The following is a 20,320-nucleotide window of genomic DNA, read 5'->3' as shown; positions in this document are numbered from 1 at the left end:
AGTAGCTCACTTCTTCTTGACTGAAGAGATGAATAAAGTGGGTCTACACATAATATTGAATTAGTTTATTCTGTTCTAGGAATGTTTAATCTCACATACTTTCGGAAGCCCAGGTATTTGCAGTATATGTTGGATAACCATAAATCTACATTAAATATATATACTCCATCTGCCTTTAAGTGCTGGATTTGCATTTGTATTTAACCTGTATCAAGACAGTAACACATAGGATGACTAAAATCCTAGTGGCTAGTTTGAACCGATCTTACATTACGCAGACGTTGAACTGAGGAAATTCTAGGTAGGCACACCTCCCGATTTAAGCAGAAAACTGAATTCTATAAAGGAACCCCATTTTATCCCTTGGAAATAGAAAGAAAAAATATAACCAAAGTTTGAGAGCCACAAGATTAGAGTTACTGAAGTGATATCCACAAAGTCCTTAGTAAACAGTCTTTCCATTTGTTCTGCCAATTACAAGAGAAATTGAACCTATTTACAGCAAACTGGAGGATATGTCTGCTGGCATTAAGTTGCAGCATGATTGCACAGATACCTTTGAACTCCTAGAAACCAGAATTGAGGCCAAGAATCAAATTTATCACTATATGTTGTTATAGAATGAATGTTTGTGTCACCTCCCAAAATTTGCATGTTGAAATCCTAATTATTAATGTGATGGTATCAGGACGTGGGGCTTTTAGGAGGTGATTAGGTCATGAGGGTGGAGCTCTCATGAATGGAATTAGTGCTCTTGTATAAGAGATCCCAAGAGCTCCCTTGCTCCTTCCACCAGGTGAGGACACAACAAAAAGATGACCATCTGTTAACCAAAAAGTAGCCTCTCACCAGACACCAAATCTGCCCAGTACCTTGATCTTGGACTTCCCAGCCTCCAGAACTATGAGAATAAATTTCTGTTGTTTATAAACCACCCAGTTTATGGCATTTATGTTATATCGGCCCAAACAGACTAAGACACATGTCAATGAACAATTCAAGAGAAAAAAAAAAAAAAAAAAAACACGTTCTGCCACACTCTTCAAAATGTGCTGGTGACTCCTCAACTCATTCTTTAAGAAAATATGGCTTAAAAAAACCCATGTTCAGAGAACGTTATCAGCTCAAACTTCCCATCGCAAAGCAGAAAGCAAAAAGGTAATTGAAAGGCCAGCTTTTGCTGGAATAGTAATGAAGGCAACAAGACGCCCATTTCCCAAGAGTGGGAACTGTGAGAAAAGAAAAGCACTTGGGACCCCTGAACACATGCAGCACCAATTACAAGCCACAAAAGAGATAATGTCTGTGCTGTCATGAATAATGCTTTTTGCAAGCTGCATCCTCAGGGAACTAACTAATGATTAATTCATCTCTCTCCAACTCTTACTGCCTAATCCTTCCCTGGCCAGAAGGCAAAGCAAATAGACACACTTCTCTCACCGCTATAGTTCAGTCCTTGGAGACTGATCAAAAGCCATGAGTCACACTCACTTGAGTGCTCAGGGGGACTCGGAACAGAGCTGCCCTGTCACCTGGTCTGCCTGCCCACCCACCCACCCACCCAGCTTCCGCCTAAAACTCATCTGACAACTGATTAGTCATTACATCCACCCCCCTTTCTTTTTTCTTTAAAAACAAAACAGCTTTGTTGAGGTTTATTCTGAATTATTTTAAACAAAATAAAAAATAAAGAAATATTTTTGTACAATCATGTGATTAGTCGTTACATTTCCCCCTTCAGACTCAGAATTTTAAATTACATCACTTAACATCCCATCACTAAAAACCACAATTACTTACCTCTCAGAAGTTTTTGAGTATCCTAGAAATGAATTAGTGACAAAAAATCATGCTTTGAGACTGTATCTTAGCAGCAGAGCTAGTTAGCAATTCTGACTTTCTTACCTGGCTTCTGGAAGTGCCAAAGTGCTGCCTGGTGAAAGCCAGGATATCTTCCGTCTCATTCTGTGAAAGGAAATAGGAGTCTTCATCCTGCCTGAGGCTGAGAAGGCTGTGTAGGTAAAATGTATACTCCTTATTACTCATGTTGAGCTTGGAAGAGCAGATCTCTTCCTGATGAATGATGTAATAGAGGAGGAGAAGAGAAACTCTCTGGACCACTTCCTCTCTGAGCTGATCCTCGATATCTCCTCCAGCTATTAGTAACAGGGCATCTGGATCGAAGCACTGTGCAAAAAAATCCCACAAAATAATAATAAAAAATTAAAAACAGAAACAAAGCTTGACAAATAGTCCCAGAACATTAACAACCACAGAGTCTCGGTTGCTTATTATTTTATGAATAGGAGGGGAAAGTGGGCAGCCTCAATAGCCCAATTCAAGTAAGACAATCACGGTTGGACTTTTATATAAAAAGGATGTCCTCCCAGAAGCCCTTATTCCCTAAATGCAACCCTTCTATCTCCAACTATAGTAACGCAAGCTGTCACTTTGCTGCCTTGATTAACACCAGCTGACTCTGGTTTTTAAAGTGATGCCTCATTGCATTTAGAATGAAATCCAAGCTCCTTATAATTTTCTCCTCAGTCTGGCTTCTGCTCATCTTACCTCTCCTACCTTATCTTAGCCTCCCTCCACCTCTCTCACTCAACTTCTGCCCCTGTGATTTTCTGTCAGTTCCACCAGGCTCTTTCCCACCTGATTTCTCAGGTCTCAGTTTCAAGTGCCACTTCCTCAGGGATGCCTTCCCAGATACCATTTCCAAAGTCCAAAGTCCCCATCCCTGCCCCGTGTTCTCCGGCACAGCGCCGTTCAACGAAAATATCACGCAGGCTACAAATGTGAGGCACATTTTAAATTTTCTAGTAGCCACATTTTAAACCGTAAAAAGAAACAGGTGAAATTAACGTGAATAATATATTTTCTTGAAATACACATGCACGATATGATCATTTCAACACATAATCAAAACTCTAAAAAAGTATTAATGAGCTATTTGATGTTCTTTTTGTCACACTAAGTCTTTGAAATCTGCTGTGCGTTTTATGCTTATCAGCATTTCTCAACTGGGATGAGCCACATATTAAGTGCCTAACAGCCACAGGCAGCTCTAGCATTATCATTTTTCCTTTTTTTCATAGAACTAGGATTCTAAGATTACTATGTCTCCTTGTTTCTTTTCTATTTCCTCTTGAAGACAACTGGCTCATTAAGGCTGGGTTTTGTCTGCTTTGCGCACAGGTCTGTCCTCAGCCTCTAGCACCATGCCTGGCACTTAAGAAGAGTAAAAATGGAATGAACGCGTACCATCTGCTTCTCTCTTAGCCTACCTAAGAGAATTGATGTCAGTCCTTTCTGAGACGCAATCAGTTACCACATCCTGCTATTAACAGAAATGTTGGTGGTTCGAGAATTACTAAAAATGCTTCCATGATGCTTTGTTTCACAACCCACAGATAGACAGCTGGCTTGTCTAATCTGGGAAGTTTACATGGCAGAGGAAGGTGTTTGGGGTAATGTGTTGGGACAGTGAGAAAAAGATAGACACAGGGGTTGTGGAAGAGAAGCTCTCCCAGCAAGATAAGAGCTGTGTTTCTTCAAAGACAGTTGGGTAGCTTCTGGGAATGCTCCCAGGATCTGAGAAGCAGCTCATGACATGGCACCAGCCTCAGAGTGAAGGTGTCAAGAGATGCCTATCTGAAGGACTTCCCTGGCGGTCCTGTGGTTAAGAGTCTGCTCTTCCAATGCAGGGGACGCAGATTTGATCCCTGGTTGGGGAACTAGGATCCCACATGCTGCGTGGTCTGGCCAGTAAATAAATACATACATACATACATAAAATATGCCTGCCTTGAGTCCCAGGGGAGTTGTCTCACTGTGGGATAATCTACTATGAAATCTTTTCATCTGCTCTCTGAGGTGGAAGTTTCAGGGGTCCTAATTCCATGTCTGCTGTGTGTCCCACTGGGTAACATCTGGAAAATACCATCTGAGCCAGAAAGAAACATGTCATCCGTCTGTAAAGCAAAGCATTAATCACATTCTTCACAAGCCACACAGATTCCAATTTCTCCCCAACTCAACTGCGAGAGGCCAAAAACTCAGCAAACAGATGCAGGCTTCCCAACAAGATCAACTCTGAGTGTCAATATTAAACTCAACCACCAAAACCACAGCAGCCCTTTTCTGTTCCCTACTCAGCCCTAGAGAAAAGTCCATGGGTTGGTAGCTGTTAGATGGGACTGACACCAGGACCCAGGGAGGTGAATCAGCTGAATCAAGCTTTGTGCCAAATAACCTCCTGAAACTAAAGTATCGGGAAAACTATTGGTCATATCAGCTACCATTTATCGGAAGCCATGTGTCCAAGACAGTGCTAAGTATCTTCCGTATCAAGGCATCCCTCAGAGTATAAATCTAATTGGTTCTGGAAAAGGTGTCGGATGATCAATTTTTCAATGGGGGGAAACTTATTGCATTATTTTAAATGGAAAAACAAAAGCCCATATCAGAATCCATCAAATATTTCTGCACAATCAAAAGCATTCAGAATACCAATTACCCAATTACTTAATGCATAATGAATTAATTAATAGGTACATATATATGCAGTATGCAAAGATCCTGCACAGAATTAAGTATGAAGTATGTTTTCCTTCTATGAGGAAAATATACCCTGAGTATATGTGTAAGCCAAGTTTAAGAGAGGGTGAGTAACGTACCTAAAGCCACACAGTTAATAGTGGTTGCCCAGCCTTAATTCCTGCTCTGCCATTGATAGACTTTGTACTTGCTGTGCAGCTCCTCACCAGGTAACCTTCTCTCCCTCCTGTTTGCTAGGAAGAGATCTGGTCAATTAGGAGGCTAGGGGATTGGTAAGGTTATAATATCCATCAGTGAGGACATGATACAGCCAGTGGGTTGAGCAAGTTCACCTTCAGAGACTTCCAAGTGCTATTCAGGTCGTCTGATGGCGCCGGGTACGTGGGAATAAGAGCGCCGAGAACACGTAGGACCTCCGTGAGGCCACTAGACCACGTTTATGTGGCCCAGGTGTGGTTGTGTGCTGGTTGCACACAGCAGTGTCTGTGGCCACCCTGTATCCCATCCAAGCAGCCCGAGACCCTTGTCCACTCGTGGCTCCTTCTCCAGGCTTTTGCTCTGTGCCTTTCTAGGGATGATGAGGCAGGAGGTAGCAGAGAAGAGGGTAAGATAGAGTCCCCTCTCCTATCAGGCTAGATAGAATACCCTGAATACAATCAGGCAGGTGTTCACTCCAGAATTTTTTTGTAAAATGCTTACATCTTGGAAGGTAAATCAGTTTCTGACTTGGAAAAGTTTAAATAAGTTGTGGAAGCAGCTCATTTTATCTCGCTAGAGATTTCAGTCATCTGGAATGAACAGAGGTAACCTACCCCTTGCTGAAGCTTTCTGAGGCCTGCTGAAATGAAACTTAATGGTGAATCAGAGGACCCTGTGGTGAAAACTCTGTGCTCTGATATTTGAGTCTTTGACAAGTTACCTTACTGCAGAAGGTGGTGGCTTGACGACAGAGCGCTGCAGGAAGAATCGCAAGCGCTAACATAAGGTAAATTCTCTTCTGGGCGTGGACGTGACAAAAATTGCTATGGGGGTTGGTGGGGGGACTTGGATTTTCAGTTCATCACCACTAGATTTGTTTCAGTTGTTACAGTTTTCCGAAGTGGCTCAGTTGTGGTTTGGGAGAGGATGTTTAGCAAAATTTTGCAAATACTGGCGCCCCATAGGCATCAGATCGGTTCCGGGCTCTGACTCCAGTAAAGTGATTCTTTGTTGAAGAAGAATGGACTCATTCAGAAATAATCCATTGACTTCCTTTGAATCTTGTCAGGTGGAGGCATAAGGTTTAAGAGGAAAAGAAAAACACAGATCCTGGGAATTAGTTTTTCAACTTCATAAGGAAATAAACTTTGGTAAAAAGACTAGTCAAATTGTGAGAAGTCCTCTCTACTAAGCTAAATGGACTACTCAGATGTTTGGTAGTAATTTTCTATGACACCCTGGAGCCAAATCAGATCACCTTTTCCCAGCTGTGTAATTCAGCTTTGTTTACTGCTTGTGTATTTCAGGTGAGTGCCTCAGCGACAGAGAGCTATATGAAATCTTCTGTGTTAATAAGGCAGTTGTCAGAACCTGCAGGATAAGCTTTAGGAAATTTAGACCAAGAGATGTTTAGAATTTGATTTTGGGTTATGGGTAAATCAACTGCCTTCTTCTAAGTTCTTAGATTTTTTTAAGTTCTGTTTTAGGAGGGGGCAGGGTTGCTAACGATTGACTATACGACACAAGAGGGAAATTATATTTCTTCCTTTTCCTCCCAAACAAAGACCTGGAAAGATGTCAGCTGATGACGGGCGCTAGCTTTCTGTGGGTCTGTACTAGACTTAGTGGCATTTCTAAGTGACAGAAAGGAAAGTCTTAACTGAGAAGAGTTCAGATAAACTTTCTCGATAAACAAGTTAAGATAAAGCTTGATGGTTTTCAACTTTATCCCATGACCATTATGACAACTCGGGGAAGGGGAGGGAATTAAATGCAGGACCTTAAAGCGTTGATTCTGAATGTGTCTGAGAATCGCCTGGAGATCTTGGTTAAAAACCCCAAACCTCTGGAGACAGTTGAGGTGGGCGGGGCCGGGGCACCAGCAGGAGGGGGCTGCAGAGGAAAGTCTTGTTTTCTCAGCAGCACTGAAGGTCCTTCACAAAAGCTGCTCCAGTGACCTGGAAAAGGGGGGACTGGACATTTCCGCGAATATAAGCAGGGGAAGAGAGCTTGAGCTCGTATGCATTCATAGATGGTCATGTGACCTCACAGTGAGCCCCCTGAGAAGGGAATCAGCATCTCGGCATCCTAACAGCTAGACGGTGCCAGAACAAGGATACGGACCCAGTGCCGACTGACTCCAAACCAGATTCTTTTCCCTTCACCACGCCTGGAACCCATGCAGGCTCATGGTTCTCATCATTACTGAAGTGGAATTTATTCTTTTGGAGTTAATTAATCCCTCATTAAATGTATTAAAACCCCCTTCTCACCCTTCTCATTAAAAAAGAAAAAAAAGAAAAAGGAAAGCCATGATCAGGCAAGAGTATCCATATTCAAAGGCGGCAGCTTGAATGGATTTATTTTTAAACGTGCAGTGCTCTTAAAAACTTCAGATCAGTTGTTTTGAAAATTCAGTTTTTACCCAGATCCGAAATAAAATTGGGAACTTTTTTTTTCCTCCCCCCAAATTCAGGATACACACTGATCCCTTTTTTCAGACATTTAAGGACCTGAACTCACTCCCTTGCCCTCTTTTTATCACAGAACTTCTGATAGGTACCCTGCCTCCTAGTGGACAAAGTCCCTAAGAAGACAAAAAAGGATTCAAGAACATGGTGAAGACTTCTGGTTTGCACCAGAATGTGGGTGTTTGTAAAACCAGGGTGTTTCTCCCTGGTTGTTGTGAATTGACACTGAGAGATTCCGTGGGCTCCTTGCTTAGATTGTAGTGATTCGGGTAAATTGGAGACTTCTGAGCAGGTGAAGCTGAGATTAGCCTTTTTTTTAAACCTTAGTCTCTTAGAGAAAAAGAAACAGCAGCAGCAGGAGGGTGAAGTTATTACAGACAGTGTTTCACTTCCTAGGAATGGAACAGAAACTAAACTGGCCAAATACTTGTTAATGTCATAGAAATCAAAAAAAAATGTACAAAACAACCCATTCCCCCCCAAAAAACGGAGAATAATCTTGCCTGTTTACACCCCCCTCCAAGCTAAACTAATATTCAACCGGCCTTAATAAGGCACTTCATGTCATTAGAGAACATTTCTCTGAAGCAAATTCTCAGAGGACATTAATAAGATATGACTCCTAGTTATTTCCGGTGGGAAGTCTTCTGTTGCTATATATATAAATTAATGTCATCACAGATGAGTTGCCTTTACAACACATGTTTTCTCTGGGAACCCTTGGGAGCTTTACTAATTACTGAATTATTTACTGTTTGTACAGAGCAGAGAAAAATTCTGTTAGCAAGACCCTTCTGTGAAGAAAACAAAAACAAAAAACAAAACATTTGGCCAAGAAATGTTTCCCCCAGAACAAAGCGTGATTGAGAAGATCAGCTAAAATTTATTTTGGGGAGAAATGATTCGCTTCTCTTATTTAGTTAGTTATGTCTTCATTTATTTACTTATTTATTTGTGAGTGAGTTCATTCTGAAAAAATCTCATCTCAGGAAAGGGATGTTCAGAGTGTTTTGGTCTGTTTTTTGTCTGAAGTCATTTTAAGACATGGGCTCTTACCTCTGGGGCTACTCTGGTCATTACCCATCCCCCCACCCAATGGAGACATTCTGATTTTACATTAAATGTTGATTTTACAGTAATGCTGATTTTTACATTAAAGCGGCCCGCAGAGATTTTTTAAAATACCATCCAGGGCAAGTGAAAGCTCAATCTCTGGAGAAGGAAGCTCCAGCCTGGGTATTTTGTGAAACCTGGCCAGGTGATGCTGATGGATAGCCAGGATTTGAGAGTCACTTGATAGACTAGGAAATGCCTGGAAAATGGGTTTCTGGGGCCCATTTCAGCCCCACTGGTAGCACTTCCCTTCCCCAGCTTAGATTCCTCATTTTTAAGAAGACGATAATCCAATTCCTTAACTCCCCACGATGCAAAATATTAGAACACACCTACCAATATCCGGGAGAAAGTACTTAAAAATTCAACATTAGACAAATATCAGGTTGTTATTATTATGCCTCAGAAAACAAATGGCATCTATCTAACCAATCATGTTCAAGGTCACTGCAAGCTCATAAAAAGGATTAGTCAATCAGAAAGAAAAGGGAACTAGAAGTGCATACTTGCAAATAAATACCTCTAAACCTGCAGAAGCGTTGTAGAAAGACTTACAGAAGCATTACCATTTTAATAAAAACAAGTTCTCCCTGTCTCTAAATGCCATATGCAGAATGCTGTATGATTTGTCATATCCCAAATATGGGAGTTATTACACCATAATGCATTGCCCACTCGGATATTGGAAGGTTTGCAATGGATTTTCCTTTCCTAAAGTAAGCGGCTAAGGAATGCATGGGTCTCTTTGGAAAATGCCCTTGTCCCTGATCCCATTCTATGGCACTAACCAGATTGCAATCTCCTTGCTTTCCGTCTGTCCTCCGTGGGCACCCGGTTTTCTCTAGCAGAGTTCTGATGAGGCTTCTCGAGTGGTTCAGGGGGGTGGGCTCTTGTGCAGAGAGAACATGTAGAATTTCCGTCAGTTGCCCTGGACTCCAAGTGCCGCTGCTGTCTGGAGTTGAGGGTTTTTCTGTCTCAGTCAAGGGAATCAGGCTGAGTAGAAGGAACAATGGCACCCAGAATACAGAAAGCTTTCTCCAGAAGCACATTTCCACTCTTCCTTCAGCCCAAGTCTGCCTCTGATGGAGCTGGGTGGGTTGGTGTTCACGGTGTCAACTCGTAACTGGAGGAATGTCTGTGGAAAGAGGAAAAATAAAGCCCTTAATTACTGTGCCTGCAACAGGTTTGCAAGGATTCATTAATTGGGTGGCTAAGCTGATTGGCAATGACAAGCTGTTTCTGAACAACAGGGGGTCTATAGCTCGTTTATAACTCCCACCGGCAGGAAATTATGGTGGGTGTAGACTTTCAAACTGTACAACAGCCAAGAAGTGTGTTATATTGTCTGTCTCTGAAATAGAGTCAAAAATTAGGAAGAATGCATTTCGCTGTTTATCCTGAAGGTGCTACAGGTCATAAGACCCGGGGCAGGAAACACCCTCATTTATCTTTTTTATTGAAGTCGAGTTGATTTACAATGTTGTGTTAGTTTCAAGTGTACAGCAAAGTGATTCGGTTATACATACATACATTTTTTTTTCAGATTCTTTTCTATTATACAGTTTATTACAAGATATTGAGTAGAGTTCCCTGTGCTATACCGTAGGTCCTTGCTGTTTACCTATTTTATGTATAGTAGTGTGTATACATTAAGCCCAAACTCCTAATTTATCTCTCCACACCCGCCAACAGGAAACGCCCTCATTTTATCCCATTGATTTATGGGCCTCATCAGTGGAGTAAGTAAATAAAAGTAAACAGAAAATAAATTTGAACAAATTACAGCTATCATGTTGAGTTAGAAGATTTTTTGATAAGGAAGGGACTAAAAGAAAATAGTAACATCCAGAACATACTGGTTAGTTTTTAGTTTTCAGTTGATTAAAAGCATGAACTATCTTGGAAAAACAAGAGAGTTTCAAGGCCGCATGAGCCATGATAAATCCACATATTCAGGCCCCAGGAAAGAAGTGAAAGGACAGCTTGAGAACCAATCAGCTTTCTGGAAAAAAATTAATATCTTCAACCGATTGCTTAAGGAATGCAAAATGTTAACAGCATCTCATGGCAGATCTTGGCCCAGAGATGAGCTAATAATGACTGTGGGGTAGTGAGAAAAATACTAGGATTACTTTCACGGTTTAAAAAAAAAAGAGAGAGAGAGTTTAAAATTCTTACGTTAGCATTTAAAAAATGACAGACGATGATACAAACATTTCTAAACCCAGTGCTTACCTTCAGACGAAAGACAAATGATTATTTATCTGGAGCTCTGTGGCCTTTTAAATCTCAGAGAGTATTTCATGGTTACAAAGTCCTCTGTTTTTAAAATTCCTTGACTGTGCGCTGGGAGCTAGAGAGGATTATTTCAGCCCAGAACAGTTTTCAGTTGCTATGGAGAGTAACAATGAAGGTGGATAAAAGTGAGAACTTTCTGTCTGGCCGATCTTCAGGAAAACCAAATTAGTGTCGCTAATGAACCTGACTTTTTATATCACTATTGACCAATTGTCTTAGAATTCTGAGAAAAACCTTAGAATTTCTTACAGCCACTTGCCCTTTAAAGGACAGAGCTAGGTCAAACGAGTTCCCCTTGTAGAATGGAAAGGCTTTCCTGTTAGATCAAGACTTTTTTTTTCCCCAGAGGATTCTGTGATAACTGTGTTATCCACATCTCAAACCAACGATTTGTTGAAAAGATAGGCTCATTAGAATTTTATTTTATAAGGTGCAGAGGTTTAAACGATTTCAGGCATTCGTAAATTCATAAATAGATTTTTCAAACAAAAAGTGTTTGCTGGAGGAATAAAGTTCTTACCTGGGACGTAAGTGGGAATCTTTAAGCAGCTGTATATATTCTGATCCCAGAGCCTGTGGTAGAGGTCATTGCATAAGGCCCTCGGGTCCTGTGAAAAGAGCTCTCACTAAGTTATTGGGGAATAAATGACTGAAAGAACAAATGAAGTGGTGAATTTTATAGGAGGTAAGAGACGTCGAGACCCAAGATTTCAAAGTGGACAGTGTACGTGGAAACAGCACACAGGCTATAGACACACCAAGTGAATCCGAAGAGTGTAGGAAATGGGGAGATGCTTGAGTCTGCTGCTAAGGTGGTAGCTGGGTAAGGAGGGAAAGGAAATACAGAGAGAGGGAAGGCGGCATCATGAGTCTCCTCGGTTGCTCGTTGGATATGAAAATTGGGAAGAACAGGGTGAGATAATCCTGGGACCACGCTGATAACCCTTTCAGAACTACGGAAGGCTGACACTCCCCAAAAATGCCCGGCTGCTCTGAACTACACGGCACGGAGCGCTCGGGTTTACCTAAACTGTCAAGGGAAGGGCCTTGGCCCGTTTCTCACGAGCTCTGTGGGGAGATTACCTGGAGTTCGAGTCCAGAACCAGCAGCCCAACAGGAGAGCGAGGAGGTGGTCAAGCCCTTCCAGCCGTGGGTCCAGTGGACGCAGAGAAGCAAGTGGACTCAGGACCAGAGGGGGACACTGGCGAAGCTCCCTGCAGGCTCCTGCTCCTGGCCTGTTGCCATCCCCCCAGCGGGGACCACCTGAGCGTCATTCCAGGCTCCACCCTAGCTCAGTCTCGGGCACTTGGCTAGGAGGTAACTAAGGGAACGTAGCCCAAAACCCACTGAGCAAATTATCCAGTCCTGCCATCACCTGCTACTATTAAGAACTTCAGCTTTGCTTTATTTCTGGAACTAAGCCCTTGCTTCCTGGCCCACCTCCAATTAGCAGGTCCCCAAATGGGCCCTCCCTGCCCAAGTCCCACTACATAACCTTCTCGGTTTCGGCACAACTGGATCTTGATTGGCTGTGACCAGTGGTCGCAGGACAGCGCCCTCTGCTGGCACTTTGGTATCCTTTTCCTGATTCCCTGATGGACGTCCAGGCTGGAAGTCCCGTATTTCCTAGTCTGAGATGCCCTGTGCCTAGAGAGCCCCGCCTCCTAGGGCCCCAGCAAGTTATCTCCTGCAGAAATTCTTAAACACCCATAACTAGTCTCAGCTGATCCCAGCACCTCCGCCAGCCCAGCCACAAGCCAGGAGGCCCCCAACTACGCGAACTTCCCCCCCAGGGCACAGCTTGTATCATTTGCCCCCCAAGGCTTGCTCTCCCCTCACAGTCATACCTAAGTCAGCTAACAATCAGGTTCCTCGTCCTGTCCCAGGGTGAGACAGCCATTAGGAGCGGGTAAGGAGAAGCCTGGAAGGCAGGCAGATCCCAGGGAAGAAGGAGGAGGCACTTGGCTGAACACGGGGGTGTGGCTTCCTTAGCCTGGTGTGGGTGGTAGCCGTAACTCTACATCCCCAGCCTGCCTCCTTCCCCAGCAAGCCTGAAATCAACCTTCCTTAAACACCGTTATACTTGCAATCCAAACCGACCTCTAGGGGTAATGAGCTTCATGTGTGAACTAACCCACTGTACAAAGAAGGAGCTCATTGACTCCTGATTGACATTTACAAGGATTTAACCCGCATTTGGGACCAGTCTCATCTGACGCAGTATCTCCTGATATACAGACCGTTTTTTTGTGCTAACGCAGGAAGATGTAGTGGATGGGAGGTGGGAGGGAAGCAGGAAGACTGATTAATCCATCCTTCCTTCAGCTCCGATTCTTTGCCTTTTGGGGTGGCCTGAGTTTCAAACTTCTACCTCATGTCAATATAATGTATTTACATGTGTACTCTGCCTTGACCTGGAAAGAATTTAAAGGGGCCCACCAGGTAGAAAGAAATACAAGATGGCAACTGCTTAAGAAGAGACTGAAACAAGAGTAGAACCATCGTGGATCATTCAGGGCCACCATGTACAGTTTTGCAGGTTGCGTACTGTACAACTCTAGGGCTCATCATTCACTTCTGTAATCGCCACAGATTTATAGATTTATTACAACACTTTTCCAGCAAATGTTCTGAGGAAAGGAGGCTCTGAGCTTGTGTTAGGACTGCGTGTGTTCCTCTTCCTCAGCATCCAGCCTACCCCTGGTGGGGCCATCTCTGGCTGTAAGATGAGGTCCTACAATCTGAGCTACCTCTGGGCCTTGCTTCTCCCCATGTCCTCCCTTTATGCTGTCCTCTTCCCTCTTTTCCAAGACTCTAACCTCTCTAAATCATAATTATAATAATGTTTATTAACATTTTTGGAGTGTCTTTAATGCCTAGGCACTGGGCTAAGTAACCTTACATGTATTTTCTCATGTAATTTCAACTGAACCTAATGAACTTCTCACTGTACATTTCAGAAATCCCCGGGATCACACAGCTAGTAGATGCCACCAGAAATCCAGGCCTGTCCACATCAAACTTGGTGCTTATACCACCAGGCAACTGTCTGTTGCGATGTGATCCCATGTTTTTATTTATAAGTCCAAGCTTCTTTTTACAATGAAACCTGGGATACACAAAAGAAGCAGGCAAGAGTACATCATAAAGAAAAGAATCCTTTTCCATATACGTCATTACATAGTATTGAGTAGAGTTTAAAAAATTTTTTTAATTAAAAAATTTTTTAAATAAAAAATTCATGTGATACAGATAGATTGGAAAAAATAATAATAATCTGCTACTTTGTGATTTTTGCATTCTCCCCAAACCTCCTTCAGCCCAAAAGTTCTCAGGAAAAAAATTTTTCAGAAAAAAAGTAGAACTTTAAAATAAATAGATCCTCAGGTTCTCCTTTTCTGTAATACTTCTTAACAGGACTACCCACTAGGCATTTGAAACAAATGCTACTCCTTCTTAAACTGTTTTCTCAGAGGAAAAACAGAATATTCAATTAACAAGGCAGCATCTACAGGGTAAATACTAGTTTTGTTCATGTCCTGATTCTACGACATCACTGTATTTCCAACAATTAGAAAATGTCAATTGTTTTAAATGTAGACATTTAGATTATCTTTGATTTGGAAACTGATAGTAAACATGATTTTTTAAAAAACACACATTTTATGTGCAACTCTCAAACAACATTTTTTTCTCCTTATGAAAACCATGTATGATTACTAATTTAAAAAAAACTGTATAAAATACCTAAGAGCATAAAAAAAAAGAGGGTGACCTCTCCACCAGAGATAACAGATGGATTATGTTATATGAATGCTTTGAAAGCTCATTGTTTGTACTCATTATACAGTGTCGGTCCTGCTAGAAATGTATTTATTTTATTAGTCATTTCAAAAATTCACCTTTCAGTTTGGTTTTGATGATCCTCATTATAGCTGGCTTTCCACATCATTAATTTCCACTCTTCTTATTTCCTCTCTTCTTTTTTTCCTGTCTTTCCATAGTTCTTTCTGTGGGAAAGGAGCTCTGAGTGCAGACGTTGCTAGAGGTCTACCCAATATCCATTCCTCCTGCTTTCATTTGTTGGGCAGCAAAGTGCCCAGCTAAAAACTCTCGCTTCGGGCTTCCCTGGTGGCGCAGCGGTTGCGAATCTGCCTGCTAATGCAGGGGACAGGGGTTCGAGCCCTGGTCTGGGAGGATCCCACATGCCGCGGAGCAACTGGGCCCGTGAGCCACAGCTGCTGAGCCTGTGCGTCTGGAGCCTGTGCTCCGCAACAAGAGAGGTCACGATGGTGAGAGGCCTGCGCACCGCGATGAAGAGTGGCCCCCGCTTGCCGCAACTAGAGAAAGCCCTAGCACAGAAATGAAGACCCAACATAACAATCAATCAATCAATCAATAAATCTTTAAAAAAAAAAACAAAAAAAACTCTCGCTTCTCCAGACTCTTTAGAAGAAGACACATGACACAGCTTGGAGATGATGTGAGTGGCAGGCTGCTGGGGGCGTCAGAGAGGCCCTCCTGCCTGAGATGCAGAAGTGACATCACACGTGGCCCCGGGTGAGGTAAGGAGCAGGAGAACAAGAGCCTCCCCCTTCAAGTTGAAGCAGGAGGACAGAAGAAGGGGAGCCTGGACCCAAGAAGTATCATCCAGGTCACCCCAGGAGCCATGGTTGCCTATCCTTGGAGTGTTGGTTGAGTGAAATCCATCAGCCCCTATCTGTGAAATCCTTTTTGTCCAATTCTCTGTTGATTTGCACTAAATGCAAACACTGGTACCCCTTGAGACAACAATGATATGTCTTGCCATCTTTTTCTGCTTCTGGAAATGACATTTGCAGACATGGAGAAAGCTCACGGAAATGGAGAGTTGGAATGAGGAGGCCTGGTGGCCAATTAATTTCCCAGCTACTTCCTGAGTCACTCTGGGTGAATCAGTGTGTGAACAGGTATATGAGTCATTGATTTCTGTACCGCAGGTTACCACAAGCTTGGGCTATGAACAGGACACGTTTATTATCCCACAGTTGCTGTGGGTCAGGAGTCCAGACGTGGTTCACGTGGGTCGTCCACTCCCAGCCTGGTTTCATCAGGCTGCAATCCAGGTGGCAGCCAGGGCTGGGGTTTCTTTTGAAGATCGGACTGCAGAGGATCCCCTTTCAAGCTCACGTGGTCCTTGGCAATCCAATGAATTCTAATCACAGGGTGACACCCCCCATTGAACTGGTCAGAAGTAAATTACAGGTTCAGCCCACACTCTAGGGGAGGGGATACCCTAAGGGTGTGAATACCAAGAGGTGGGGATGACTGGGGGCCGTAAGTTATCAAAGGGAGCAGAGCAGAATCGCTGTGCTGTACGCCTGAAACTAACACAACATTGTAAATCAACTCTACTTCCATTTACAAAGCGAGAAGCGTGGGAGATGATGTGGGTGAATATGATAACTAACATTCCAGAAGCTGTGGTTTGCATCCGTATTCTTTTCTGAGGAGGTAGGGAAGATGGAACTTCTGACATCTTTCTTCATCTCCTAATCACTCTCCAACTGGTTTCAAAGTCCTCCTGGAGTTAGCTACAGATATTACCAATCAAAGGCTGTATTTAACATTTCATATTTACTCAGAATCTTGAGTACCAGTCTAAATCACTGGGAATTGTGTTGGTTTTATTTTAAATTTAACTTCACGTTTGTTTGATCCTAAAATTGAGAACTTATCCTTTGTCATTTGAGAAAGGATATTCGATAAAGTATATAACCATCAAACACATTTTTTTACTCCACACACTAAAAACATTGCAGTTTCTAGAATATTTTTAGGAAAACAGCAGAATCCTTATTGAACACGTTATTCTGCTTTTAAGATTGAGACTTTGGCATTCATTGTTAAATAGGTCAAATTATGTGACTTGGGCTGAAATTTCTATCTTTTGAATATCCTTTAACATGATGACTTTTAAAAAAAATTTCAACTCAAATATTGCCAAGAAAAAATGATTCAACATTTATGTTGATTAAACTAATGCCATTCAAGAGCATTTTGTAAACTAAATTGTTCAGTGCTTATTATTCAATGGATTTTAGTCTCAGCATGAAAAATATCTCATATTTCTAATATTTGTGCAATCTTTAGGCACATGATATAATTTTAAAAGTTATTATTTAAGCATTTATGTACAATATTATATAGATCACAACTATGTCAAATATATTCATGGCAAAAATATTGACTATAAAGTATTAATAGTAGTTCCCCACTGGTGGTAGGAATATAGGTGATTTTTCTTTCCATTTTCAATATTTTCCAAAGTTTCTATAATAAACATGTATAATTTTGCGCAACAGGGAAAAAAAGAGTCATTTTTAACAGAGAGGATTTGACTAACTCCATGGTTTTCCTTTTTAAATTATTTGTTTTAGCAGCAAAACTCTTCTTTTAAAAGAAATTCTTAGAAGTAACCACATATGTAAATCTGAGAAGAGTGATGATTGTGTTTTGGAGGTGTTCTTTCTTGTTTCTGGAACTCCACAACATCCAAGGGTTCTTCAGAACATATTTTTAAAACCACTAGACCAGACAGTTTCTAGAATTCCTTAGGGCGGGCTGCAGTGATAATAGGAGCCTGACAGACCTGGGGGAAAGGACACTGGCCCCAAGTAGGACTTCTTATGGGATCTCTGAGCCTTTTTCTCTTCATTTTTAAGATGGATGTATCACCTGCCCTCAGGGCATTGGGTACATGGCACATTTATGAGCTCAGTAAATAGACTATCATCGCCCTGCAATCATTACATAAGCCCTCTGGTGTAATTCCATGAAAAGTCACTCTCCGGTCCCTGTCTCTTTGGCTCCTTCTCCAGGCCACTGAATTTCCCCAGGTTCTAGTATTCACGATATTCTCTCAGGCTGAAATGGTCCTTTCCCCCCTCAGCTGATGAATCTATAGTTAGTTTTGTTTTAAGACCCAACTCAAATACCACTGCTTTTGAAAAGCCTTCCATGGGTCCCATGTGTGGTAGAATGCCCATCATCTGTGCCTTGGGATACTCTTTTATCCTACTTGTCCAATGACATGTTAATTCACATGTCTATATCTTGTTTATGCCTTAGCTCACCCATTAATGGGGCACGGGTCTTCATCATTTTTATATTGCTAGCATTACACACTGTATTTGATAAGTAGTGAGGACCCGTCAATAGAAAATAGTGGCCACAAGCAGTGAACAGTAATACAGCCATTTTACTCCACCAGATATAAGATTATTAGCAGTTGAAAACAAAGAGAGGAATCTACTGATCAATGTAGTATCAGAGTATGTCTGTCTATGATTGAACGGACTTCCTACTGTCAGGGACAGGGCAGGAACTGGCAGTGGAAGATGCCAGGGTAGGCAAGATACAAAAGTACAGAAGTGCACTTGCGTCCTGAAGGTGGGCAAAAGTCCCAGCCTTTGGAAATACACCTCAAACCAATCCAGCGAGCAATTTTCCCCACAGGGTGTTAAAATGTAAGCCATCGAGGAATGAGAACATACTGTCCAGTTAATTTGTTAAGCTTACCTATCCAATATTGAGGAAAACCATTACTTTTCCAAATGGTTTAAATCGTTCAGTCGCTAATTACTCACAAAGCTATTGAAAGCCCGAGTAGCATACGTGTGTGTGAGAAATATGGCTTTTCTTTATCTTCTTATGTCAACTTCAGCCTCCAGGTCGACTGGCTGCAGAGAAATTCTATCCTAAGCTGGGGCAAAAGTCCCAGGTCAAACACCCGGGAAACCCTCTAATCAGTGGTACACGCTGGTAATTGTTAAGAATCTTCTCATCCTAATTCCTGTGGTCTGCTTTTGTTTACTGCCTCTCCTGTTTCCATTCTGCATCTGGGGCTCAGAATCTTTGCTGAGACTGAAGCCTTTCTGTCTCAGTTTGAGGCACTCCTCTGATGTCTTGTCACCCCAAGAGAGCAAATTCTCCCTTCCTTTGCCTTTTTGTCAACAGATTGAACGATGATCCCTACCCGCATTAAGGAGGGCAACCTGCTTAACTTAGCCTACTGATTCAAACGCTGATCTCATCCAGAAACATCTTCACAGACACACCCAGAATAACGTTGAACCGACTATCTGGGTACCCTGCGGCCCTGTCAAGTTGAGGCATAATATAATAGTAACTACCATATCGACATCTGACAGTTTATTATTGAAACCCAGCTTCCTATTACGTTAGAACTTCTGGAAACTCAGCTTCTCTTGGGGGCTATGTAGCATTTCCCATGTGAACTCTTTATACTTTAGAGTTTAAGAGAGTGTAAATCTCAATCTATTGAGGGCCTGACTAAAACAAAAAGGCAAAGGAAGGGAGAATTTGCTCTCTCTATGTGACAATCTCTGAGCTGGGCCATTGGTTCTTTGATATCCTGAGGCTTGGCACTGTGGAATACGCTTGGTTGAAGACAGTCCAAAAGAACACAGTGGCTTGGATTCTCTGAAGATCAGCTTCAGGAGAGGCTACCTGATACTATCTGGCCTCCCCAGACTTGTATTCCTTGCTCCTCTCTGCCCGCGTGGAAACCCCAGAGGATCGAGATTTTGCTGCTTGTCAAGGAAGAGACGTGGCTTTGAAACATGAGCCAGGAGGAAGCGAAACAAGCCCAGTGACTCTACACATCTTGAAGATGAGCTCCGAGGCAAACAGCAGCTTCACAGGTTCCAGTTGGCCAAGGCCTCTCGGAGGCTGTCCCAGATTCTCTGTCGTCTGGCAGTGGAGTACGCATCAGCTGCTCAGGCTGAGGTCCCGAACTGGGTCTGCTTCCTTCATGCTCTGCAAGTCTGGCTTGGGTGTCCTCATTGGGTGGGGAGTGGCCCTGTGGATAGTCAAAGCAGGAGTCCCGGTTCCTGCTTTGTGATACATCCACCGTAGGTGCTTGAGACCAGCACAGGTGTATCTGGCCGGGCTGCAGTATATATGGGGAGGTGGCTCACAGCACAGGTAGGGGGCTGGCGGGGTACCTAGGATATGGAAAAAGACTCCTGACGAAAGCAATTCTTACGTAATCCATCTCTAGTTACAGCCTACCGACACACGGCAGCAAAGGCCCAGACAGAAGCCCGGACATGCCCAGAGAAAATTGCACCTTTTTATTATAAGACCCAAGATCAATAACACAAACACGGAGAGACTGTAGAGGTTTAGCCCATCTTGCAAGCTGGTGTTTCCTGGATGGAGTCAAACCTTGCCAGGTAAAGGGAACGTCATATGCAGAGAAGTAGGTCCCTGGAGACTATCAATCCCACACCCTCCTTTCTTCTTCATTGGATACTTCAAATTCCCCTCCTGAGTCCCCACCAGTTCAAGAGCCAGGGCCTCTGAGTTTTGGAATTAAGCCCCAGGGTGGCACATGGCAGTCAGCAGAACACATTCAAGGACAAGCTGGAATTCATTTGATTACCTGTCTCTGTGCCTGGCATTTGATAGGTACTTAATCAGTTTCCCTATTAGAGCCTTATTATTATTATTATTATTATTATTATTATTATTATTTCCTTTAGAGCCAAGTGTTACTCTGATTTCCAGAAAACTTGGGCAAAATAAGAGACAAAATCCTCTTTGAAAGATTTATGGCAATTTTTCTCAAAGAAGCAGATGAAGTTTCTTTCGCTCTTTCACTTCTCAAGAGA

The 20,320-nt window shown here is 42.5% G+C and overlaps 1 protein-coding gene across 8 annotated transcripts in view; it reads right to left on the bottom strand.

Annotated features, from left to right (window-relative positions):
- The window catches only part of SLC39A12 (solute carrier family 39 member 12), a 72,535-nt gene extending 57,778 nt beyond the window's left edge, over positions 1-14,757 (bottom strand). For 3 of the 8 annotated variants that reach the window (XM_082385430.1, XM_082385435.1, XM_082385434.1), the window contains exons 1-4: positions 11,727-14,757; positions 11,164-11,251; positions 9,134-9,480; positions 1,906-2,187 (exon numbers count right to left, since the gene is read on the bottom strand). In XM_082385430.1, the coding sequence (XP_082241556.1) occupies positions 1,906-2,187; positions 9,134-9,394 (543 nt within the window). In that variant the 5' untranslated portion in view covers positions 9,395-9,480; positions 11,164-11,251; positions 11,727-14,757. Of the gene's footprint in view, positions 1-1,905; positions 2,188-3,795; positions 3,978-9,133; positions 9,481-10,580; positions 10,738-11,163; positions 11,252-11,726 lie in introns of those variants that run through there. The other 5 variants (XM_082385431.1, XM_082385433.1, XM_082385432.1 and 2 more) reach the window with 5 other exon arrangements.
- Between the last annotated feature and the right edge of the window lie 5,563 nt (positions 14,758-20,320).

The sequence above is a fragment of the Balaenoptera borealis genome, assembly GCF_965194805.1.
Source record: "Balaenoptera borealis genome assembly, chromosome: 3".
NCBI lineage: Eukaryota > Metazoa > Chordata > Mammalia > Artiodactyla > Balaenopteridae > Balaenoptera > Balaenoptera borealis.
This window is presented reverse-complemented; position numbering and strand designations above follow the sequence as displayed.